The sequence below is a fragment of the Heterocephalus glaber genome, unplaced genomic scaffold (genome assembly GCF_053883595.1).
Source record: "Heterocephalus glaber isolate CG9 unplaced genomic scaffold, H.glaber_assembly_v1.0 deba00001532, whole genome shotgun sequence".
Taxonomy (NCBI): domain Eukaryota; kingdom Metazoa; phylum Chordata; class Mammalia; order Rodentia; family Bathyergidae; genus Heterocephalus; species Heterocephalus glaber.
In genome coordinates, this window is record NW_028258330.1 from 160,051 (window position 1) to 185,046 (window position 24,996).

General features: G+C 50.7%; 1 protein-coding gene across 1 annotated transcript in view; it reads left to right on the top strand.

The window, feature by feature from the left end:
- The window catches only part of Ninl (ninein like), a 97,110-nt gene that overhangs the window by 49,231 nt on the left and 22,883 nt on the right, over positions 1–24,996 (top strand). The window contains exons 3-13 of the mRNA XM_087188598.1: positions 4,750–4,846; positions 7,902–8,074; positions 9,920–9,986; positions 12,076–12,266; positions 12,873–13,025; positions 15,690–15,869; positions 17,389–17,525; positions 18,701–18,841; positions 19,434–19,608; positions 20,375–20,485; positions 20,964–21,044. Of these exons, the coding sequence (XP_087044724.1) occupies positions 4,750–4,846; positions 7,902–8,074; positions 9,920–9,986; positions 12,076–12,266; positions 12,873–13,025; positions 15,690–15,869; positions 17,389–17,525; positions 18,701–18,841; positions 19,434–19,608; positions 20,375–20,485; positions 20,964–21,044 (1,506 nt within the window). The remainder of the gene's footprint in view (positions 1–4,749; positions 4,847–7,901; positions 8,075–9,919; positions 9,987–12,075; positions 12,267–12,872; positions 13,026–15,689; positions 15,870–17,388; positions 17,526–18,700; positions 18,842–19,433; positions 19,609–20,374; positions 20,486–20,963; positions 21,045–24,996) is intronic.

The following is a 24,996-nucleotide window of genomic DNA, read 5'->3' on the forward strand; positions in this document are numbered from 1 at the left end:
AAAGTACCTTGCAGGCAGATTGGCTTTGAAAATTTCACAGCTTGCAGTTCATCAAACATTGGACAAAAGAAGTACAAGCTACAATTGCAAGAATGAAAAATGCCCACGTTCCGGCTGCCTATAATTTCATCTGTGCTGGGTGAGGGTGAACACTGGGAGACTCAAAGTCCTCTAGGAAGGTGCTCTGGATCCTGGACCACACCTTCATCAAGGAGGAGGACCAGCTTTCAATTTAGAAACCATATGTCCAGTTTCCTCATAGGGACTGATGTACATGCAAATGGTAGTCATGAATACAGAAATCCAGTTACACAAATGAAGAACAGTATTAACAAGGTAATTTTTGAAATCAATAGAGTTATGCTTGTTTTTAGCTCCTGTATTATCTTAAAGAAACATTATCAAGGTCTGGTTTCAAGTTGCAAAGTTCATAGGGTGAAAATCCTTGTGACTTTTATGGGGATTTCCATGTATATTTTACATTATGTCATCTTGTTTCTATTATAACAGTGGTGAGGACCTTAATCTCAGGAATTTTAAATTTAGACAGATAATTAATCTCTTTAAAAAGTGATTCATAACATAGTGTTATTCACAATACTTAGGGTGGATAATTAACTCTAACCCTAAGTTGAAAGTGACTGTTGATCATGGTCCTCCCCCTTTGTTTTGCAAAAATAAATCTCAGGTCACACGGAGATGCAGTGGTGGCCACCTCCCAGAATGCCATGAGGCTGTTTCCTGTCTTAGGGGCTGTGAAGGACAAGACCCAGGAAACAAACACAGTCAAAATGGGTCAAGCTAAGGCAACATCAGACAGGGACACACATCCCATTGCTGTTTGGTGGATAGAAGAAACTGATAGTTACTACCAGAGACACAGGAGAAACTGATCAGATCAAGCGGCGCTGCCCTTTCATTGTGTATCTGTATGCTCTGCTGGTGTTTGCTGAGCACTCATGTGCTGGGCACCCCCAGGTGCTGAGGATGCACAGATGACACACATTTCCACCTTCATGTGTGCAAGGTCATTCATACTGGCACTGAAGACCGGAGCAGCCAGTCATTGTGGGGTTGGTTAAGTGAATTCTGGTAGATCCAAATGTTGGAAATTCTACACAACCCCCCTCCCCAAAATGGAGAAACTTCCAGCATTTCAATAGTGGCAGATCAGCAAACTCAAGCTTACTTTTCACAGAGGCTACTAAAAAAGGTAAATAAAATAATAAAAACAAAAATCTCAAAAACAGAAGGGAGAAACACTAGAGAGAAATTACCAGTCCAAAGATGTATGGTAAATCAGATACCTGGTGAGCTCAACGTACAAAACCATGTTTGTCTTAAGAATATTTTATCACCATAAGCTAGTGTGAGATTGATCTGTGGTCCTGGGGGACTCAAAAGGCCAAGGAAGAAGATATGAAAACCAGGCTCATCCAAGGTAGTAAGTCTGGTGGACCAGTCCCATGTTTTTGAAGAATCCTAATGGAACACCTGTTGGACAGAGACTAACTGCAGGTCAGTCAGCCACCATGTTGCCTGTGCCCACACGGGGGGTGCAAACCCTCAGGCCTCTTGGTTAGATCAGGCAGTCCTGCACATGGCAAAGGCAAACATGTGCCCACTCTTGAAGACAGAACCTTATCCCCAATCTTAAAAGTATTCCAAAGTAGCAACCAAATACAGCAACCACCAGGGGAAGCCAGAGTCCTGTTTACTAAAAGAAGATAACCAGCTAGGTGTAGTGGCACATTCCTGTAACCCCAACACTAGGGAGGCTGAAGCAGCAGAATCACTCAGCGTTCAAGGCCAGTCTGAACTACGTAGTGAAACCCTGTTTCAAAAAAACAAAACAAAAGAGAAGGTAACAGCTGACCTATACCCACACTCAGCACAGATACCTTCCAACGGCAAAGCCATGGAAGAGCTTATGGTGGGAAAAGAGATTCAGCAGCAGGAGACTATCAAGGTGACCACATAAAGTATAGCAGGCAGCTCCTGCCCCAAGTGCATGTGAGTTCAGGTCAGGGAGCGATGCATACTTGTTCTAGACAGAGGACTAGGAACAGTGGCAGTTGGTCATCACAGAGACAGCAGAGCCTGCAGCCCCAAGCCTGCCATTCCAGCACTACCATGATGTTGGCCTGGAAACCTTCCTGTCTGCTTCCTCCTGTGGAACTTTATTAGCATGGAGAAAAGAGCACGGCAAAATGTGCAGCACAGTGAGTGCTCCCAGCAGAGCACACCTGTGTGACCAGCACCCAACTCCCTCCTTAAGCCTTCTAGGTCTTGCTGTCACCAAAGCCTCCCATCATCCCATCACCAGCATGGTAGGCCTGTGGATTCTGTTTCTGACATGCACACCAGCATACTCTGGTTTCTTGTGCACCAGGTGATGTCTGTGAGCCACATTCACATCTCTGTATCTGCATGGTTGGTGCGTTGTCATGTTGCATTGCATGACTGTGTCATTGTTCATCCATTCTCTTTAAGTGAACATAGAGTCACTTCCACTATTCTAGAAGAATGAATTATTATTGTAAGCTATAAATTATGTTCTGCTGAAAAGATTACAGGTGAAATTAAAACATTTGAAACAACTAGAAGAGTTTCCCACCAGTATATGCAAAAAAAATGAATTTCCAGAGGATGTACTTTAAATAGATGGAAAATTATCGTAGTTAGAAGATCAGAATTGCAGGAAGAAATGAAAAACCTACTGGTTAATATGTGGACAATTCTAAATTAACATTAACTATATAAAATTAAAATGATATTTTGTAGGGGCAAAAAATATAAAGAGTTAAAATGGATAATAAAAGTTTAAAAGTTAGGAATGTAGCAAAGGGAGGTAAAACATTACACAGGCTTTGTATTATAGAAGAAGGTGAAAGGGCTGGAGATTTATCTCAGTGGTGTCACCGCCTACCTTGAAAGTGCAAGGTCATGAGTTCAATCCCCAGTACCAAAATAAAGAAAAGAGGGTGAAAGTATTGATTAATAGTAAATTTGATAAGCTAAGGATACATATTTTTAGGAGAAGCAGTAAGAAAATGAAAATAGACTTCATACAACTAATTTAACAAAGAGAAAAATGAAGTCCTAAAATACAGTAAATCCAAAAAGAGAAGAAGAAGAGGAGGAGGAAGAGGAAGAAGAGGAAGAAAAAAACCCAGAAGGGGTAGGGGAAAGGAAAGAAGAGAAAGGAAAAAATATGAGAAAAGCAAAAGTGGAAACAAAATCTTTGTAAATGAGAAGGGGTGAAAGGGCTGAAGGGAGGGCAGGGGAATGGGGAAAAAAATAAAAACCAACATATATCATGTGAAGGTACAAATTCCCCATGATGAATGTCATCATATTGTATACCTAAAATGTACCAATACACTTAATGAAAAAAAAAATGTCACATTGAAAGTAGTAAATATTAAATTTAAATCCAAATATATCAGTAGTTAAATTAAATGTAAACAGACTAAATACTTCAGTTAATTGATAAAGATTGTCAGATTAGAAAAATCTAACTACTGTTCATAAGAGGCAATGTACATTAGGATGTACATAATTGAGACTAAAAGTTTGATACAATTCTTTTTTTTTTTGGTACTGAGGATCGAATTCAGGACCTTGTACTTGCAAGGCAGGTGCAGCACCACTGAGCTAAATACCCAGCCCAAGACTAAAAGTTTGACAAAAGATACACCATGTAAATACTAACCTAAAGAAAGCCAGGTGGTTTTTGATATGAGAAAGTGGGACTTTAAGATTAAAAAGTGACCGCGGAGTTCTTAGGTCTGGCCTGTGGAGAAACCCCACAGGAAACATATGGGACAGTGTTCAAAGCATTTTGTTTTTAATAAGCAGACACTGGAGACAGCAGGACCTAGATTGGTTGTCATCCCAGTGCACAGTGAAGTGCTGTGCATCAGTGATGGATGAATTACGCCATGCACAGCCTCAAGGCCACGCATTACAGAAGCAGGGTCAAGTCAAAGGGGCAAGACCTAAAAGAACATATGCCTGTGAGTCCATTGAAGGAAAACTAAACCCTGTGTTTTAGGGATGCATGCAGGTTAGGTGCAGAAAAGCAGAAAAGCAAGGACGTACATTACTATTACATATGGTATTGGCAGGAAGGAACCCGGGAGCAGAGCCTTCCAAGGAGCTGGCACCATTCTGTTTCTACTGGGGTCGTGATACCATGGATATTTGCTTTATGAGTATTAATGTCTTATGACCATCAGTTTCCCTTTTTCTGCACTGGTTATTTTTTTTTTTTTTTTTTTTTTGGTACCAGGGATTGAACTCTGGTCCTTGTGCTTGCTCAGCAGGCAGCAAAACCACTGAGCTAAATCCCCGGCCCTACTGGTTATTTTCTTTTGAAAATTTTTCTTATTTTTAGAGACAGGTCTCCCTGTATTCCCCAGGTTGGCCTGGAACTCCTCCTGGTCTCCAAGCACTTTTCCTGCCTCAGCCCCCTCAGACTATAGGGCTGTGCCACTGCCTGTTTTTTGTTTTTTTTTCTAATTGTGTTGCTGGATCTGCTTTATAAAAGTGTTTATTTGGTGGTGGGATTGTGGCTCAGTTTTACCTTTCTTACTCTTCTGTTGCAAACAGCCTTAAGCACATATTTGGAAAACTGAGAGAAATGTTCTCCACCTAGGGGAGCAGTCAGATATTTTCCATCTGAGAGGAGCCCAGAGCATGGCTCTGCTGGCAGTCACAGTGTCTCCTCTCCTTAACCCTGTGCAGGTCAACTTTGAGGAGTTTAAGGAAGGGCTTGTGACAGTGCTGTCCTCCAAGGCTGGTGGCAACCCCATCAGTGAAGAAGCTGGTTCTTTGCAGTCAGGTAAGAGAATGCCCTCCTCTCAGCTTACCTTCTCTGCCTTACTTCTCTGTTGCCTTTTGGAGTAAAACCTCCAGTTCTGAAAACTGAATCCCAACCCTGCTTCCTGTCACTTTCAGGGTGTGTGGACTTGGATGTTTGGGTTTTCTTCCCTTCATCTCCTGTTTGTAAGCAGTGTCTTAGGGTGACATGCACCATGCCTGCCACTGAGTGCTGAGGGTCACGTGGTAGGTGTGTGGGAGGAGCCCCCTGGCCTCCATGATGCAGGCAGCTGGCCACCCACCTAGGACCTCTGACACCTGCTTGTCACTGTGCTGTACAATTGGTTGGAATCTTATAAGAAGGGGTGGATGGGAAAGAGATGCACTGGCCAGCATGGATGGCGGGGATCAGCCACCTCCTGGTCCTGGTCACACATGTCAGAGAGCAGTGGGCTTGGTGGGAGCACAGGGAGGGTCTGCTGGGGCGTGCAACGACCCAGTCCAGGACTTACTGGTCACAGGTCCCAGACAATGTCCTGCATGGCTGGTGTGCAGTGAGATGGCAGCACTTCCCTGGGGGACCCAGGTCAGTATCAGGGCCAGCTGCAGATCAGGGACAGGGCCAGCTGTGCAGCCATAAGGTTAGAGTCAGGCTGGGCCGAGATCCAGCCCTGCTGAAGGTTGGGAGAGGGCCCAGCAGTGGGACAGCACTGGTGAGAGGAGGGAAGGGGCTGAGGACCCATACTGAGAATCATCTGGGTGCCCAGCTCTTGGCTCCTGTTCTATGTAGATCCTCACTCCTCACCGAGTCCTGTCACGTTATCATCCTCGCTATTCAATGAGAAGCCTGAGGCTCCAGGAGAAAGGATTTGTCCAGACCTCAATGAGTGACTGGTGGGAGGATTCAAGCATGTTTTCCAATTTAAAAGTCCTGGGCCCTGTGCACAGCTGTGCTGGAACCCTGCTTGTCTCATGGGTGTCAGTGGCCCCTTCCTGCCTACTCCCTGGTGGTAGGGACCTGGGGTTGGGGACCTTGGACCTGAGCCAGCCCTGTGCACACAACACTTTCAGGGCCCAGTCCTGACTCATACCTTTCCCTCCAAAATGTGAGGCGGCTGCTTGTTCTTCTCACTCACAGGAGTGTGGACGGGATCCCATCATCAAGGTGCCTGGGGAGCGGGAGGCCCTGCTCCAGGGACATGTTCCGCATCTGTGCCTGGGACGCTGCAGTCCTGCTGCATGCCATGAGCACCCTGAGCTCCAAGCTCTCCATCTGTGCAACACGTTCTCCATTCTTCGAAAGAAGCAAACAGTCCCTGTCCAACTCCAGATACCCGTCCCCTGCCTGAAAGGTTGAGCCAGTGCTATGGACTGTAGCCACAGAGATCCACGCAGATTCAGCCTGCCCTGCCCATGCCCTGCAGGGCTGGGTCTAGTTCAGCACCCCATCTGTCCTGCTCACCCACCTGCTCATCCCCACACCTGTTCCCCTACCTTGCTCCAGCCCCCTTTTCACCCTGCTGTACATGCAGCTGAGGGCTCTGTGCTAAGGCCCCACTTGCTGCTCCAGTCATGATGTCATCCTCCTTTGGGTTTCCCATCTTGCTGCTTCTTCCAGCAGCCCACCGTGGTAATCAGAGAAATGGGCTTTGGATACGTAGGGCAGGGTTCGTGGTGTGACGTGTACCCTGGATTTTGGAGAGCAGCCCTGCTCCCCATCACTCTCCTCTTGTTCAAGGCCATCATTGGACATATAACTAAATGCACTTTTTGGACTTTATGGCACTTTTCCTGGAGAAGGCACACAGGTGTGCAGGACTTTGGCCTGAAGGTGTGCTATGGGGGCGTAGTGAGTGAGTGGTAGACAGAGCACTGGCTTAGGACCTACTGGAAAGATACTGGGCCCAGGAGACTTAGGATGCATTCCGCCCAGAGGGAGGAACCCTGTGGTTCTGAGGGGATGATGGCCACCTTGGATGTTGTTGGCTGGCTCTGAGTCTTTGTCCCCAAGCTGGTGAGCCATGTGGATGCTCTCCTCCAAGTGGCTGATTCTGGGAAGGACATTGCACTCCTGGGTACTCCTCATTCCAGAGAAGAGCTGCCTGGCTGGGAATGAGGAGGATACCAGGTAGCACAGCACCTTGAGGTCAGTACAGACCAGGGGACTAAGGAGAGGATGCAGACACTGGTGGCCACACCATCCCCAGGTGTATTAGTGCAGGCCTCAGCCCCAGGGCGTGGCCATCAAAGGCAGCAGAGCCTGGGTTCTGTCTTTGGCAGGTCCTGTGGTGCAGGGTCATAAGCACCCTTGGGTTCCTCCAGCATGGCTTCCCATGTGCAATGCAGCTTCCACTGCATCCAGAGATTTTATTTCCCTGCACTACATGGGCCTGAAAAAACTCCCCATGATAGCCACAGCAGACAGGGAGGAGAGGACACCCCCCCAACATGGCTGTACCTGAGCACACATGGAGGAAGGGCCCTTCTCCCCAGTTGTCTTGGTCTGGTTGCTTCCTCCCTCTGGATCCATGAGTGACCTCTGTGTTCTCCCCACCATCTCCTTGCCCACCCATGAGCACGTTGTAGATTTGTCCAAATGTGCAGGATGAAGGTGGGGATAGAGTAATGTGGATTCAGTGAATTCTTATAAATCCCAAACCAGTGTCCCTGCCTGCTTCTGCCCTGGACCCTCCAACCTGCTGGCCTGTGGCCTCCAGGCCTCTGTTAGTCCTTGTGGTGAAGCATGAGAAGTTCTAGGTCTCTGGAGCTGTGTGTTCTTGGATTATTGCAAGTGTTTTTCCTTTGATAGAATGCTACATTTTGTGCTTATTTTTTCATTTCATAAACAGAAGCAAAATATACTTGAAAAAATGTAAACAGTAGGTGGAATTTAGTGGAAGGACCTTCTTGTCTTGGCGCCTCATTTCCCCCGAGGTGCCAGGGAAACCCTGGTCCCTTGAGTTAACACCCTTGATGATCTGCTGTGCACTGCGTATCTTCACATTCTTCTGGGTGTGACAGGCTTGACACACGTGGGCCTGGAGCACTTCATGATCCTGCACCTGTTTTCTCTCCAGCTGCCTCCTATACTGTCCCACCAAAATATGTGAGTGGCTCCAAGTGGTACGGCCGTTGGAGCCAGCCAGAGCAGAGGGCCTCTGCCACCAAAGCCAGATGTGGACCAGAGCAGCAGGCAAGGGCTGGCCTGAAGAGCCAGCTCCACCACTCCATGTCCCTGGAGAGTGTGGAGGTGGGTCGGCTATTACTTCCCACCCCAGGGTGCCTGGGGCTGGGGAAGGAACACTTCCTTCTGTCACCATGGCACATGGTCACCAGAGCTAGGGGGAGGGCAGTGACATTCCAGGCAGCTGAAGTTACCAGCAGCCTGGATCCACGTTGGGGATGACATTTCCCTATAATCCTCTTGGTTTGATTGTCTTTGAGTGGTCCTGCCACAGGGACCCACCTTCAGTTCTCTGGCAGTAGAGAATTCGCACAGAGATCCTCCCTCCCTGTCACTGCAAGGTGACTTTTATATAACATCACAAGAGTGAATGTGATGTGCTACGGACAGCGATTTGGCCTCAGGTTAGGAATGTTCATGCTCCATGCCCACAGTCCCATCTGCTTCAAAGGCATAGAAGGTCCCAGGCCCTGGCAGAGTCAGGCCCAGGCCCCCAGAGCCTTGACAGTGCTGCTTCCTGCCTGCAGAGCCCATCCCAGATGTCTCGGATGGCCAGGAGACCAGCCAGGCCTCATGCTCCCGAGTAAAGAGATTCCATAGGGCAGGTGTGCAGCTCCTCAGCAAACCATGGACTCTTGGAACTGTTTTCAAAGGATCGCAGAGACCCTGGGTCCCACTGTCTGTGACAGGAACTCTGACATCCAGGCACACTGGGAGCCTTTTATAGGAGCCCTGGCCCCACACTGATGTGTTTGTATCTTGGAGATGTGTTGAGGCGAAAAAAGAAACACATATTTGAATGTCAGAGCTCTTTTTTCAGGGGCCTGTTACACCTGGGCAACCAAATCCAGGATCCTGCTTTTTATTCTCTTTGTGAGTTTGGGCCTCAGATACAGAGGTGGAGTGGGTGGCACCTGGCCTTGTGCTCCATCTTCATTGTGCTGTTCTGCTGCTTGAGCCATCTCTTCTTTCTTTTCCTTTTTTTTTCTTTTTTGTGATACTGGGGATTACACACAAGGAGCACTAAGCTACATCCACAACCCTTTTTTATTTTGAGATTCTCACTAAGTTGTTCAGATTGGCCTTGAACTTATAATCTTCCTGCCTCAGCCTCCAGAATAGCTGGGGTCACAGATGCATACCACCAACGCCAAGCCTTAAGTCATCTTAGAGTCCCAAACTGTGAGTACAGGGAAAGCTGCCTTCAGGATTGTCAGTTGAGTTGACACATTAGAAAAATGGGGTTAAGTATCAGCAACTTCGATTGTGACCCTTGAGAATTAGTGCCAGCTTTGCAGGGGACAATCTCGGTCACCCAGCCATTGGTTCTAGAATCCATTATCGGGACACACAGCACTTGGTCAGAAGCAGACTTTGACTCTGGTCGGCTTGCTCAGTCACTGAAATGTGAGGCTCTTACCTAAACTGTGCATTTCTCAGTGCCCCTGCCCCTCTGAGGCCTTGGGTGCAAGTTTGCAAAGGACACTGTGGTGTCAGGCGCCTGCACACTGTGCTGTGCCCAGAGCCCTTGGGAACTCAGGGACCTGCTTCATCTCTGCTTGCTTGCTGACCCAATGTGGGTGAGTTGCCATGGAGAAGGCAGAGATGTGCAGCCTCCTATGGATGGTGGCAGCACTGGTGCTATGAAGATGGGTCCCCTTGCAGCAGGGGCTTGGGCTTTGCCATGTCCTCAGTGAGCTCCTTGTGGCTATGTTTATGTTGAGGAACTTGAGCACAAGTCCCCTTTGGTCTGAGAGGATGTTGGTTCACAGGCACTGTGGGCTGCTTAGTGAGGCCCCATGGGGGCGTCTTCTGCTGTCCCTGTCCTGCCCAAATGCCCTATTCTGTTTGTCCCTGGTGCTGCAGTTCCAGGACACCATTGGGGACTCACTTCCTTCCCTGTTGTTCCAGAGTCTCAAGTCCAATGAGGAAGCTGAGAGTCCTAGAGAACCTCAGGATGAGCTGTTCGAAGCCCAAGGTAACACATGACCTCATATTTGCTGCCCACTGCCCTCTGCCTCTGGCCAGGGACTGGTTGCTCCACGAGCTGGGCATTGGGCAGAATGTGGCCCCAGAAACTGTTGCTCAGTCCTCAGCCTCCTGATCCTGGAGAAGAGGCCTCTGGCTGAGGATGCAATGTGGTCCTTACATTCCCATGTGGCCCCACTGGGGAGTGTGGCCAGGCTCTTAGCTGTGCTCCTTCCTGCCACAGTGAGCCAGGGCATAGCCTCCCTGCGGGGGAAGGAGCCACCTTGGCACCTGCCAGGGTCCTACTGGTCCCAGGAGAGTGGGAGACATGGCCCTGATCCTCAGAGCCTTGTATAGCCCAGAAAGGAGAAACTTGGCTGTCAATGGGATGGGGCTGGGTGCACAGAGTAAGCAGGACAGGAGGACGGCGCCTGTGGTACAGAAATGTTTCTGAAATCAGGAAAAATTTTTACAGCCGTTGTCTCTAGGGAGGAGCATGGAGGCTTAGGGGGAAGAGGACTTCTTTTTCATGTCAGTTATCTTGCATTTGCCTATATTTTCATGATATAAAAAGCAAATATTAAGAGTCCTAAGGTTTGACTGAGGAGACAGACCAATACCTGTGGCAGATAGTGTAGAAGGAGAAGGTGGCATAGAATAAACTGTGAGCTTGTATGAAGCTGGAGAATGAGTGGAGGAGCTCAGCAGCAAAGTAGGAGGGGATGACGGGAGCCCTGAGGTGCTGGTCAAGGTGAGGGGCCTATATGACCCCCAAGGAGATGCCATGGGGCCAAGGGGCCCATGTGACCCTATAGCAGGCTGGGCACAGGCCAAGTTCCTCGCCCTTCCATGCAGCCTGAGGCTGGCATTGAGCCTCTGGCTAAGCTTGGAGGGCAAGCAGTTCACACCACAGCCCCGCATCTTCATGTTGCCGAGACAAGGGTGGGTGCACCAGGCTGGCCATGCTCCTCTCTTGCTCTGGATGGGTCTGAAAGTTTCAATAAATGAAATTTTTTAAAAGCTGGTCTTGGGGTGAGGACATAGCTAGAGTGCTTACCTAGTATGCGTGAAGCCCTGGGTTTGATCCCCAGCACTGCAAAAAAAAAAAAAAAAGGAAGAAAGATTGATTTGTGAAACTAAAGGAAACAGGAAAAGCTGGTCTCAGCGGAGCCTCTGTGTGTTTCTGAGGCTCTGGCTTTAATAGGTCCCCCTCAGGAAGAGCTTGCCCCACATGGAGCATGGGGAAACATTCTGTATAAAACTTACAAACATGAAGTGGGGAGGATTGGACTGTGGACCTCATCTCCTCACCACCTAGACAGCCTCTTGGTGGCTCCTCTGACACCCATGTGTCCCTGTCTGTCCGCTGGCACATGTGGTTTCAGAGTAAATCGGCAGGATCCGTATGCTTCTGCCCAGGGCACAGTCCTGACTGTTGTTGGTTTCCCCGGCTTTCCTGAGGTGTGACTGACAGACAGATCTGCAGATATTTAAGCTGCACAGCGTGCTGATTTAATAAATGAACACACTGAAGTGATTTGACATGTCCATCTCACATGGTTCCTTCTGTATGTGTGCACATGTGTGCATGAGTGTACATGTGTATATGGATGTGTGTACACACATGTGTGCACATTTGTGCATATAAGTATGCACACATGTGTGTGTTGTATCTGTGTATATGCAAGTATTTGTGAGTGTACACACATGTGAGTTTGTGTGTATGTGTGTGAGAACTCTTGAGATCTGCTCTCTGAGCAAATTCCATGTAGTTGTTGCATGGTTAACTGTGGTCAGCATGTTGTGCATACATCTTCAGCTTAACCATCTCCTAAGTGCAGCATTCTGTATCCTCTAGTAAGCAACTTTGCTTCCACCCCAGCCTTGCTAACCCACATCATCCTCTGTCACCATAGTTCCGCATTCTTCAGATCCCACTGCGAGTGGGACTGTGTGTTCTTTATCCTTCTATGCCTAATGTTTCATAACATCCTCCAGGTCCTTCCCTACTGCTGCAAATGGTGGGATTTCCTTCTTCTTATGGCTGAATATTCCATGCACATTCAGCAGGGTTTAACTGTGGCTCCCCCTTTCTCCAGGGCAGCTGCAAACCTGGGGCTCTGAGGTCTTTGGGAGCCCCCAGAAGTCTTGTAGCCCTTTGTATGCCTCATCTGAGAGCCAGGTTCAGGACATCTGGGAGCAGCTGGGCGTTGGCAGTCGTGGCCACCTGGATGAGCAGGAGCTGGCTGTGGTCTGCCAGAGCATCGGGCTCCACGGACTCGAGAAGGAGGTAAGGGCATGGGTGCCCCCAGTGATGCATGAGTCCCCAGCTTCATGCTGGTCTGGAAAATCCCTTTACTCTGCAGGCACAGGTTCAGTTGTCACTTTCTGGCCTCAAAACCTGGATGGCTCCCTGTTCTGTCTGAAGCTAAACTCCAGGCCCTTCTGTGACAGCCTGGCCCAGCCTCCCAGGCTTCTTCTCCACCCCCACAGCATGCTGGGCAGGTGTGATGCCTTCGCTCATGATCCTGGAGTGGACCCTGGCCTACTCCGCATGACCCAGTTCTATACCAGCCCAGACAGGTGGCCTTGGGCCCGTGTGTGATCTTGGGTGGCTGTGGAGACCAGGCTGCCCAGTGCCTTTGCTGGACTCTGAGCTAGGGGCCAGCCATGCCCACTGCATACCCCTCAGTGTCCAGCAGATTCCAGTCCCCACTGGACAATGTAGTCAGGAAGTCCAGGGGTGCCCACTCATGGTGGGAGGGAAACTGAGGCAGAGGACCTCAGGAAAGCAGCTGGTCAGTTCAAGTTGGGTGGGGACAGGAGCCAGCCCAACAGGGTGCCTAGAGTCTGGGTGGGGCCCCTCAGAGCCTGATGGGCAGTGAATTTGGTCCAGGAGCTCAAAGACCTGTTCCACAAACTGGACCAAGATGGTGATGGCAGAGTGAGTCTCGAAGAGTTCCAGCTTGGCCTGTGCAGTCACAAACCCTCGCAGATTCCAGAATCTTCTACCCTAGTCAAACCAAGCAGGCCCTGGTCCCATTGCCAGGTAAATGGGACAGTTTTATGTCGAACCCCAGCTGTCACTCCTGTGACTTTGGCAGGATGTCTCTGTGTGTCACTCAGTGAGCTGCACAGGGGCCACATGCTGAGCACGTGCATACACTTGCATGTGTGAGTGTGGGGTGGGTGAAACAGACCTGAGCTGAAGTGTGTGTTTTGGGGCGAGTCCCTTACTGTCTCTGAGCCCCAGTGCCCCTGTGAAGGGGGACAGGCCATGCACCCACCTGGGGCCTCTGTGGATCACACCACAGTACCTCCATGGCCTCTGGTCAATGAATTTACAGAGGGTCTCAGTGGGAAGCCCCCTCCCCAGGGGTGACTGGTAGGGCGACTTCTATCCCATACTGGGTCCTATATCCTGGTTCCTGTCATTTGTTCACTGCTCTGGGAGGGAGGAGGTCAATGTAGTGCTGGACTACAGCAGCTCGGCTCAGTGGTTGCTGCCTGGCCACCAAGTCCCGGTGCCAGAACAGCAGGGGCCTTGGTGGGGGGCAGAAGGGCTGTGCTGTGCCCTGTGGAGGTGTCAGGCCTCAGGGTCATCAGCCACCTGTGAGTCAAGCGCTGTTCTCTATGCCCGAGGTCCTTGGTATCTGCCCCGCCTGGCTGCCCTGTAATGAACCCGCTCCCCATGCTCACTACCCACCTCATCTGCCAGAGCCACACCCTCCCCACGCAGCACAGCCCCCACCTTATGATAGCTGCAGCAGCTCCTGGGCACCAGGACCCAGGACTGTCTTAGCCCACACTCTACACACACACATCATGGTGTGTGCATACCACCTGTACACATACATTGCAGACACCCACTGTGTACGGACACTGCTGCATGAACATCCACATCCACCATACCTGTGTACTGACTGTATACACACATACTACATTGCACCAACTGCAAGGACATCTACCTACGTGTTTCCACTGTATACATGTTACCCTACATGTACACCACTGTGTACGTCACATCTATTGTCCAGTGCACCCACCACATACACAGTGCATACACACACACTATATACACACACACCATGTGCGTGCACTGACTGCACACACTGCATACACACCTGCTGTTACACTCATCCACTGTCCATGTGCACCCACTGCATACACTCTGTTGCATGCACACCCATGTGTAACACACTGCACCACCCGCACCTGGACTCCCTGTGCACATAGTATGTGTCCACCTGAGACACGGCCAGGCCAGGAGGGACAGGCCCTGTTAGAGTCTGCAGAGCACCCAGGCCCTGCCTTGGTGATGCCTCCAAGGACAGCACCTCCACTGGGCAGCAGCTGGGTGCAGGGTGGGGAGGACCCTGCTGGCTGTGCAGGGCATACGGAGCTGCCCTTCCCCCAGGGAAGGCAAGGTGCCTGCCCATAAACACTCATTCTTCAGTGGCCATGTGTGAAGAGCAGGTGGACGTGGCTGCTTGCTGGGCTTTTGGGGTAGGGGCTTCATGCTGGTCTGGGGGTGTCACTGGAGCAGAGCTAGAAGAGGGACAGCTAGGAAAGCATCAGGCAGCAAGACCACTGGGAAAATTGGGAAGAGCAATTTGGGAATAGTGACTCCAGAGTGAGACCCATCTGAGTAGGGTGGTGGGTAGAGTCTAGGTGGAGAGCAGAGGTGCCCAGTGTGCAGGACCCACTGACACCCTGAGTCCTGGAGTCTCAGATAGCAAAGGTTTCTTGGGCAAGACCCAGTGGAAGCAGAATGCATTGGGAGCAAACTTACAGGACTAGAGCTGAGAGGTTGGGTCACCTTCTTGGTGACCGTGATGCACAGCTCCTCTTGAGCAGGATTCTGGGAAGAGGGAGCTTCTGCTTGGGCTCCTCTGCTTTTCTCAGCTTAGATTTTCCTGGCTTTGCATGCAGCTTCCCGAGTCTTCCTCTGCAGGCCAGGCACTCGCTCACCAACTCAGGGCAGAAACACCAATCCATGCATGGTCCTTCACATGATGCCTGCTGACCAGGCTGAGGTCAACCACACAGGCCTGAGGCTTCTGGTAGATGGCACAGGAGCAGGCTCTGGGGCCCTGACAGGAACGTGGGACCAGGGACATCCTAGCTGGGTGCCCTGCAGAGCCATGTGACCAGATAAAACTGTGATGGTGCCCAACCTCTTTCTTCTTCTCCAGGAAGAGGCACTAATGACAGTTGTCTTAGTTACTTTTTGCTCATTGCTGAGACAAAATACCCAGTACCCAAAGTTAAAGGGCAAAGGGCTTATTTAGCTCACAGTCTGTAGAGGTTTCAGTCCATAATTGGCTGGCTCCAAGGCAGAGTGCCACATGCCAGAGGGGTGTCACAGAGGAGAAACAGTTCATGGCTCCTACACAGTAGCAAAAGCAACAAAGAACCGTAACAGCATCTTTCTCCACCTTTTATCTTAGGGTGGTGCCAAAGAAATTAGTGGACTGATTTACTAATCACACGCCCTTAATCCCAGGGTCACCCACACTCTAGATTCATCCACCTCTGAAAAAGCCCTATGCACATGAGGCTTTTGCAGGGGCATCTAGACACAGACCATAACAACTGTATTGTGTGTTGTTCCTGTGTCCGGCATTGATGAGAAAGCAGTAATGGTAGGGACTAAGAGGGGGCAGCTGCTGGGTCAAGGATGCCACATGCTAGGGCACCCTGTCTTCCCCAGGGGCAGGTCCCAGAGGAGAGCGGGTGTCACACGGCCACCACCACCTCCTCCCTCGTGTCCATGAGCTGTGGCCTGCGCCTCTTCTCCAGCATCGACGATGGCAGCGGATTCTCCCTTCCAGAGCAGGTCATCGCCACCTGGGCCCAGGAGGGCATCCACAGTGGCCGGGAGATCCTGCAGGTTTGAGTGGCACCCAGGTAGCAGGGGGAGGGAACATGGGGGATGTGTGCCTTCTGAGGAGGGTGGACAGAGCACCCCGTGCTGGGACACACCAGGACACAGGCTCTGTCCAGAGAATCTCATGTAGGAAATGTCCATGGGGAAACCTTTTTTCTTCAAATTTTGCTATTAAAACATGGGAAATTTTAAATAGTAAATAAAATACAACAAAAGCAACAGCCTGAAAAAGTCCATTGAAGGTAAGTTTCAAGGCCCTGCACACTGCCCCCGATTGCTGCACAGAGGAAAGCGGTCCCACATGCCAGGGAGAGAAGTGTCACAGACGTTCCTGACAAGCCTTGCCAGCCGCTGGAACTGTCCCCATGTGATACTGCTCTCCAGACCTTCCCACGAGGGCACGGTGTCAGGGTGTCAGGATCGTGCCCCGCAGTGTGTTGTCACTGAGACACAGCTGTCATTCTCAGACCACAGCTTTGGTGGGTCAGGAATTTGGGGGCAGCCAGGTGGGCGCCACAGGACACTGTCATCAGCCATCAGCCAGCACCAGTCTCGCCAGTTCCAGTAGGGGGCACTCACATGGAGCCAGGCTGATGCTCACTGTGATCCTGGTCTTTGTTCTCCCATGAGCCTCTCTGTGGGGCCCCCAAAGGGACATTCTCACAGCACACCAATGGTTGCCCCAGAGCAGGCAGTAAAAGTGGTGCACAGGTAGCCATGGTGATACAGAGCTGAGGCAGGAAGCAGGAGCCAAGCACCTCGGCCCTGGACACAGTCCCGGGTTGCAGAGCTGGAGGGTGTGTTGTTTGCAGCTCTGTCTGGCTTTTTTGTGTGTCAAAATACCCACGACATACATTTTTTTAACTTCATTTTTCAAAACCCCAAGGGCTGGAGTTTGTTCCTCTCCAGGATACAGCTAGCCATTGATCCCCCTCTGACTTTCTACCAACAAAATCATCACCTCTCCTTCTCAGAGATGGTGGGTTGGCCTTGAGTCTAAATGGCAAAGCCAGGAGCTTAAGCAAAAGGGGATGCCAAGGCCTGAGTGGGCAGCAGGGAGACAGGGTTTGGTGCATGGATCTGTGAGGTATTTGGTTGGGATGCCTCTCCCTGCCTTTTTTCAGGGAGGGGACTCTGTCCACCCTGGGTCTCTTGAACCCATTAGGCAGGGACACAGAGCTCCCTCACAACAGGAATAGGGCTATCTATATCACAAAGGGGATGAAGGAACATGTGACTAGAGGAATAAGAGAGGTTACATCATGACAGAAGCAGAGCCACAGGGTTGGCAGCTAACAGAGCTGCTTGAGTCTTGGAGATTCCTCCTGAGGCAGAGACTCACAGACCTGGTGCTGGCTGTGATGGCTGCAGAGCCTGGGCCTCAGACTGTCAGGGAGCAAAGAGTCTGGAGACCCCTTACCCTTGTGCCCTATGGAACAAGGATGTGTCTGGGGAGCTATCACGCCCTAGGGGACAAGGACATGTCTGGGGAGCCCTCACCCTTGTGCTTTGCTGCTTCTAGAGCCTGGACTTCAGCCTGGATGAGAAGGTCGACCTCCTGGAGCTAACCTGGGCCTTAGACAACGAGCTCCTGACAGTCGACAGTGTCATCCAGCAGGCAGCCCTGGCCTGCTACCGCCAGGAGCTCAGCTACCACCAGTAAGAGCCATGAAGGCCCCAGCCAGGCCAAGGTCCGAGAGCCCAGGACAGGCTGGTATTGAGATCCCATTCCTCCCACAGTGGCCAGGCCAGGGATGAGTGCCTCATCCCGAGCTCCTGGGGGCAGGAAGAGGATGTGGGTAGCAAAGGAGGTCACCCACAAGCCTGGCAGGGGGCCTGTGGCCCCAAGGACAGTCCCTGCCTGCTGTTCAGGTTCTGAGGGCACAGAACTAAAGGGCTGCTGGCCCTTCGTCCACTGGTGTGAGGCTCAGAGATCTGAATGTCAGGTTCTCGCTGTGACCATCTAGTAAGGCTCAAGAAGGACTAGGACTTGCCTGGCATCCGCTGATGCTGCAGCTCATAGCAGGGAGCTGGTGATCTTCCAGGTGGCTGGGAACCTTCCAAGAGCAGCTGCAGGCTTGTGGTTCATGCAAGAGGAAGGATGCTTTCTCAAACATGCAGTGACTGCTGGGCCGGTCACCTGTTTTCAGGTGGGGCCGGGCTTCAGCTTGGGTGACTGTCAGGCATCTGTCTGCAAAGCATAGTCCAGATGTGCAGCTGCAGAAAAGACAGCAGAGACCACAACTGATCCCAAAGACAGTGCCCGGTCAGGGCCTAGCAGAGAGCCTCTGACCTCAGGCAGCTCTGCAGACAGAACCAGAGAGGGGAGGAGCGAAGCCTGATCTCCCTCCATAGGCAAAGTGGGTGCCTGGAGGCTGGCCAGCCAGAACCAGGGTCACATGTCAGTCGCTCTTTGCTCTGGGGGCCTCACCTGGGCTTGCTGATACCAGGCTGCTGGGCATGGGGCTGTGCCCACAGCATCAGGGTGACTGGCTTTGCCCTTCCTGTGTCTGTGCCTGGATTAGGTATGGGTGTCCGAGGGTTCTTGGCCTGGCTGAGCTAGGAGGGCCCGAAGATAATGCCCATATGTCCCAAGCCCGCTGCAGACATGGCTCTGGGCTCAGAGGAGCTGGGGTCAGAAGCCTGCCAGACACTTTCTTTGTCCTCTGCCTTAGTTTGCCCATCTGTAAGGTGGGCATAGCAACAGCAGACAGAGCCCTGGGTGGGGCTGTGAAGGCAGTGAGGTCCATGGCCCCAGTTAGTGCAGGCATGGCATGAGGTTCGGAGAGGCTGACGGGATCCCTGTGTGACCTGGATCCTTGCCTGCCCTGCAGAGAGCAGGTGGAACAGCTGGTGCAGGAACGAGACAAGGCCAGACAGGATCTGGAGCGGGCTGAGAGGAGGAGCCTGGAGCTCGTGAGGGAGATGGATGACAGCCACACCACCCTGGAGCAGCTCACGGAGCAGAAGATAGTGTGAGTTCTGGGCTATGTGCATGGGCTCCTCACCGTGGTATCCCTGTACCTGTGCCAGAATAGCCACCCAGGGCAGCTCTCAGGTCACGATCAGAGTAGGCCTAGGAGCCTCCTGTTCCCAGGCCAGAGCAGATCCAGAAGGCATATCTACATCAGCAGGCAGCATTTTGCTCTTCATGGCTCAGCTGAGTGGTCCTGGCAGCGGCTGTGTGGCCAGTGGGATCAGGGAGAGCCCTGCCTGCCATCACCCATGGGAGATGGGGGTGCTCTGTGCAGTACCACAGCCTATAGTGAGGTGGTGGGCACCCTGGAAGGGTTGGCCTGCTGGTGGAGCAGGGCAGAAAGCATCAGTGGGACCCTCCCAATCTGCTCTTCCCACTTCCTCAAACTTGTGCAGAGGACAGCTGCTGCCTTGGCCCTGTGATGCAAGGCACCCCTGGCCCCAGGTCACCCCCACCCCACTATAAGGGGGTTCCTGAGCTGGGCAAGAGCAAGACCACGGGGACCAAGGTGGTTGTGGAGGGCCATAACCCTAGAAAGAGGCCCTGGAGTGGGCAGTACCTGGAGCCCAGCGAGCCACACTGCGTTGCAGGTGCCTGGAGCAGGACTACCGAGGAAGGCTGAACCTCCTGAGGGCAGAGGTGGAGGCGGAGCGGGAGCTGATCTGGGAGCAGGCTTGTAGGCAGAGTGCCATGCTGGAGCAGGACCTGGGCCACCTGCGGGCCGAGGAGGCCAGCCTGCGCCACAGATTGGGGCTGGCTTCGAAGGTAGGTGGCACACTGGACAGACAGAAACACGGCACCCTTCCTTCTCCCTCTGGCTCTGACCTGTGCCCTGGGCTGGGCATGGGTCCTGTTCCCTGCACCCGCCACACTTGGCTGCATGAGCCATCCGGGGTGCAAGGACAGCCAAGGCCAGAGATGCTCACCTGTGCCCGGTTCCTGCTCCTCCCATCCCACCTAATTTGGCCCACACTGACTTCAGCATCTGCAGGAGGTGACCAAAGCCACCAATCACACTCTCCATGAGGTTTGGTTTTTTTCTCTTTTTTTACCATACTGGGAATTGAACCCAGGATCTCTTCACACTGAGCTACATCTCCAGCCTTTTAAAATTTTTTATTTTGAGACAGGGTCTTACTAAGTTGCCCAGGCTGGGCTGGAACTTAATGGTTCTCCTATCTAGGCCTCCTAGTGTGCTGAGATTACAGGCATGCACCACCAGGCACTGTCTCTTCTCAGTTCATTCTCCAGTGTCTGAAGATGCCACCCTCCTGCCTGTGGGTGCAATTTCAAACCCATCTTTTGAGAACAGCTCAGAAGTGCTGCATCAGCAACCGTTTCTTACATGTTCATCTGTGACCTTTTTGAGTCTAGGTCTGTCGCTTGGGGGCTGTGGGCCACCTGCCTACCTGCCTTCCAGGGAAGAGGCCACAACACCCAGGCACCTGCCTCCCACAGAGCCGAGTGATGCAGACACCTGCCCATCTCTTCCTTGCCTTCCTGAGCCTCGTCAACACCACCTGTCTTATAGGAAAATAGCCGGTTACAGCAGGAGATCCTGGAAGTGGTGGGAAAGCTTTCGGATTCAGAGAAGTTGGTCCTGAAACTGCAGGGCGACCTGGAGTTCATGCTGAGGGAAAAGGCAAGGCCCCTACTCAGAGCCCTGGGTGAGGGGAGCATCAGAGTCACGAAGAAAGACACATGGATGACTGAATTTAGGGTTTCTCTACTGAAATCCTTGGACTAGAGAGAAAATCAGCTTGGTGGCTTTGGCTCTGTGTTACAGCTCTCATGACCATGGCTGCTATCTGCTAGCCACACCCCTCACAGGCCAAGGCCAGTGTGTCAATTGAGCCACAGAGACCCTTCTCAAGGTGATGGTGGGGAGGCCCCACCTGCCCATCCTGTGGAGAAGGGGACACCTGGAGGCCAGGGGAGGACGTGAGCGGTTTGTGCCTGCTGCTGCCAGCCACTGGGAGGAAGCCATGTTCTCAGCCAGGGCTGGGGAGGCCACTGCACCCACCCTTCCCGCCATTGGCTGGCCTCCCTTTCCATGTTCTTCTGGTGTTCAGCAGACCCGAGGCCTCTGCACACTAGTGTGTCTGTCTTTTGACTTCCAGCTGGAGACACAGGGCATGGAGCTCCAGGCCCAGGAGGAACAGTCTGCAGCTGTCTTGAAGGAATACGAGCTCAAGTGCCGGGTAGGTGGCCCGAGCATCCCTGGGCCCCCAGCCCACCCCAGCGACAGGCAACACAGTAGGCTGTTGGGGTTGCCTGGCTCACACCAGTGTGGCATTGTGGGGCCTCGTCCCTCTCCCTCCTGGGTGGGCAGACTCTGTGTTCCTGCAGGGTGGTTCAGTGAGGTTAGCAGAAGGATTTGTTCTAGCCAGACCTGCTGACTGAGGCTGTCCCCAGCCCAAGGGTTGCTGACTCAAACAGCGTGAGGATCTCCGGCTCTGTATCCAGGATAAGTCCTCTTAAAAACATTTCAGTACAGGAAGAAAACTAAACAAGCAAACCAGGGTTGAGTTGGGCTGGTTATTAACAATACAGAAATATTCTTTTATTTATAAAGTAATTTATCCTACAGTTCTTATTAGTCACTCCTGGTTAGGATTTAATTTACCAGTTAATTTATATAAAACTCATAAGAAACCTTTTTTTTTTTGGTACCAGGGAAGAAACCTTTTTTTGCAGAGTGATTGTGTGGTTAAAGATAAGCACCATCAAAAACCTTCACCCTTGAAGCTGGGCTTGGTGGTGTGCACCTATAGTCCCAGCTACACAGGAAACTGAGGCAGGAATATCACTCGAGCCCAGGAATTGGAGGCCAATCTGGGCAGCATAGCAAGACTTCATCTCAAAAAATAAAGCTCCAGGGCTGGGGATTTAGCTCGGTGGTTCCACTGCCTGCCTTGCAAGCTCAAGGTCCCAAGTTCGATCCCCGGTACCAAAAAAAAAAAAAAAAAAAAAAAATCTCTGGGGCTGGAGATGTAGCTTAATAGCACTGTACCTGCCTGGCCAAGTGTAAGGTCCTGAGTTCCATCCCCCGTACCATAAATCAATCAATTAATCAATCCCCGCCTTGGTTCACCTGCCCCTCTGTCATCCTCGGTGTTAAGAAGGTTGTATCCACAGAAGCTAGAATGGTAGAAACTGGAAAGAGCCACATGCTCCGGGGGACTGGTGAAGATTGTCTTGCCAGTGACTTAGTAGAATACTGCATAGTGCTGGTAGAAATGTGGAATGTTTTTAGATGTGAAATCCTGCATAGGCAACATTGCCAAATGACCAAGGAGAAGTAATACACATCCTCAGATTAGAGCCATTTAAAAGCCCAGACAGTGGGCTGAAGGTGTAGCTCAGTGGCAGAGTCCATACTTAACATTTATGAGGCCCAGGGTACAATCTCCAGCACCAAAAACAAGATAAAAAGCAAAACAAAACAAAACAAAACAAAACCTCTTTATAGGAACCCCCACTGATAAAAATAAGAAAAATCTAAGGAGGTCAATAAAAGTTCCTGTTCACTTATTTATTTTTTCCTGCAAATTTGCTATAGTAATAATTATGATTGACATTTCCAAGGCGAGCACCCTGGTCTGTACTTGTCCAGCAGCATGGTTAGGCTCTGTGGTGTTCACAGTCTGTGTGGAGATGGGGTGGACAGCTGGTGTAGTTGCATTGAATGGTTTCTACTGTAAGTTGTCCACCAGGTTTTACCCCAAATCACCTCCTGCTGAAAATCTAATTATTTCTGGGGAGATATTATGGTCACTGTTAAGGGCATTAATAGTCATAAAGTAATTTTGTATGATTTAAAAATTGAGCAGAGGGCCGGGGATTTAGCTCAGTGGTTCCAGTGCCTGCCTTGCAAGCGCAAGGTCCCGAGTTCAATCCCCGGTACCAAAAAATAAATAAAAAAATAAAAAATAAAAACATAAAAAAAAAAAATTTGAGCAGATATTGTGGATGAACCATCCATCCTCAAAGCTGACCCTGGCCCTGGGTGCCTCATCCTCTCCCTCTGCACTGGTTCTCCCTTGTGAGATCCCAGGTGGCTCGTGTGTCACCCTCCCTGTAGACTCAGCTAGCATGTTGGCAGCAAGCTGGGCAGCAGCAGGGGTCTGGTCATAGGCTGTTTTCTCCTTCCCTTGAACTTGCTGAGAAGACTCAGAACCTAGAACTGTGTGGGTTTCTCAAACAAATGTCAACTCCTTCAACTTGACTCTGCTATTCTTTTTTTTTTTTTTTTGGTACTGGGGATCGAACTCAGGTCCTTCCTCTTGAGAGGCAGGTGGCGGAACCACTGAGCTAAATCTCCAGCCCCAACTCTGCTATTCTTGATTCTTGAAATTTTATTTTTTGGACATAACAGACATATTTTACATTTTTGTGCAAACTTACTTATTTTAGAAACTTCCCCTTTCCATATTTTTGGGAATGGGCTAGGGATTTAGCTCAGTGGTTTCGCCACCTGCTGCGCAAGCTCAAGGGCCCGAGTTTGATCCCCGGTACCAAAAAAAACACAAAACGTATTTTGGGAATATTCTTGGTTGTTTCCAACTAACATTTAGACCATTTAAAAAATCTTTTGTTTAAAAGTAATCTCAAGCTTAAAGCTACAAACATAAAAATAGTACAGTGAGCACCTGCACACCTGTGCTCAGGCTCCCCACTTACCATATTGCTTGCACACTGGGTGATGGGTGTGTGCGTGCATGCATGTACACAGGCATTTCTGCCCTGAGCCCTGGAGGGTGCACTTCCTGGAGGAGGCCTCTGAACTCCTGCAGTGCTGAGGAGGGGGCAATCTGCACAGCCAAGTAGATTGTTAAATGTTCAGAAATTTTGTCAGCTGCTTTTAAAAATTTTGGTAGCTTTAAATTGGCTATGGTGAGAGAATTTACACCATAGAAATTTGCAAAAGCTACCAAGTGGGGAGTGTTTTCTGGAGAGGAGCCCCCAGCATCCTGCTAAACGTGGAGGGCGGAGCCACATGGAGGACAGAGCCCAGAGGAACACTTTCACCTGATGTCCTCCTGGGGCATCTTCTCTCCAAGACAGGAGGCGCCCAGAACCTGGTAGCATTTAGTTGTCCTGTCCCTCTGAAACGTTCCCACAGCCTGCCTTTGTCTTTTAGGACATTATTTTGAAGACTACAGACCCTCCTCCATCTCCCTGTTTTTTCATAGAAACTTTATCATTTTGTGGATTTGTGTGAGAGTGTGTGTGTGTGTGTGTGTGTGTGTGTGTGTGTGTGTGTGTTTTCCTGTTTGTTTTTCCAGCTGGGGATTGAATCTAGGGCCTCAAAGTGAGCTATATCCCCAGCCCTTTTTATTTTTTTATTTTGAGACAGGGTCTTGCTAAGTTGCCCATGCTGAGCTCCTGCCTTAGCCTTCCAGAGTACTGGGATTACAGGCATGTGTTACCATTCTCAGCTTTAAAATTGTGTAATTGACATATAATTGAACATTCTTAAGGGGACAGTGTACATGTTTACAGTGTGGGAAGACCAAATCAAGGTAATTAACATTTACACTCCCTCAAACATTTACCACTTCTTTGTCCTCACTTTGGTTGTTTTGAGATACCTGTAATAGACTGCTGTGAGCTGTAGTCATGGGTGATTGCCTTTGATTCAGCAGAGGCTGGGCCTCCTCCGCTGGTCACTGGGAGGGCAGGTAGTGTCCACCAGCCCTCATTTGTGTTGTTGATCACCTGGTGTTGCCAGTTTCCACAACATGTAATGATTGGGTTTTTCTCCTTGTGCTGATGAGCAGTCAGCAGGGGGACACTTTGTGGCCATGTAAGTTTCCTGCTTATCAACAAAATCCTTGATGATTCTTGTCCGGTTTATTCTTTACAATGATGGTTGGAAAGTGCTGGTTTTTCCAGTGCCAGTGCCCCATCTGTAGTGCCATTGGTCTTTTGCCATCACTAGAGAAGGCTTACCTGTGTCTGTCATTGAAGTGGACCCATGAATTCCCATCCCCCCCCCCCAGGTTTACATTTTATTTGTGTGCTTAGTGATTTTGGTGCCCAGATTGTGCAGGATTTGGCAGTGAGTGCATCCGAGCCGGCTGCTGCATCCTGGGATAGTCCTGTCACTTGCTGCTCTTTCTGGGCAGGTGGTACCAGCCTTCCTGTCAC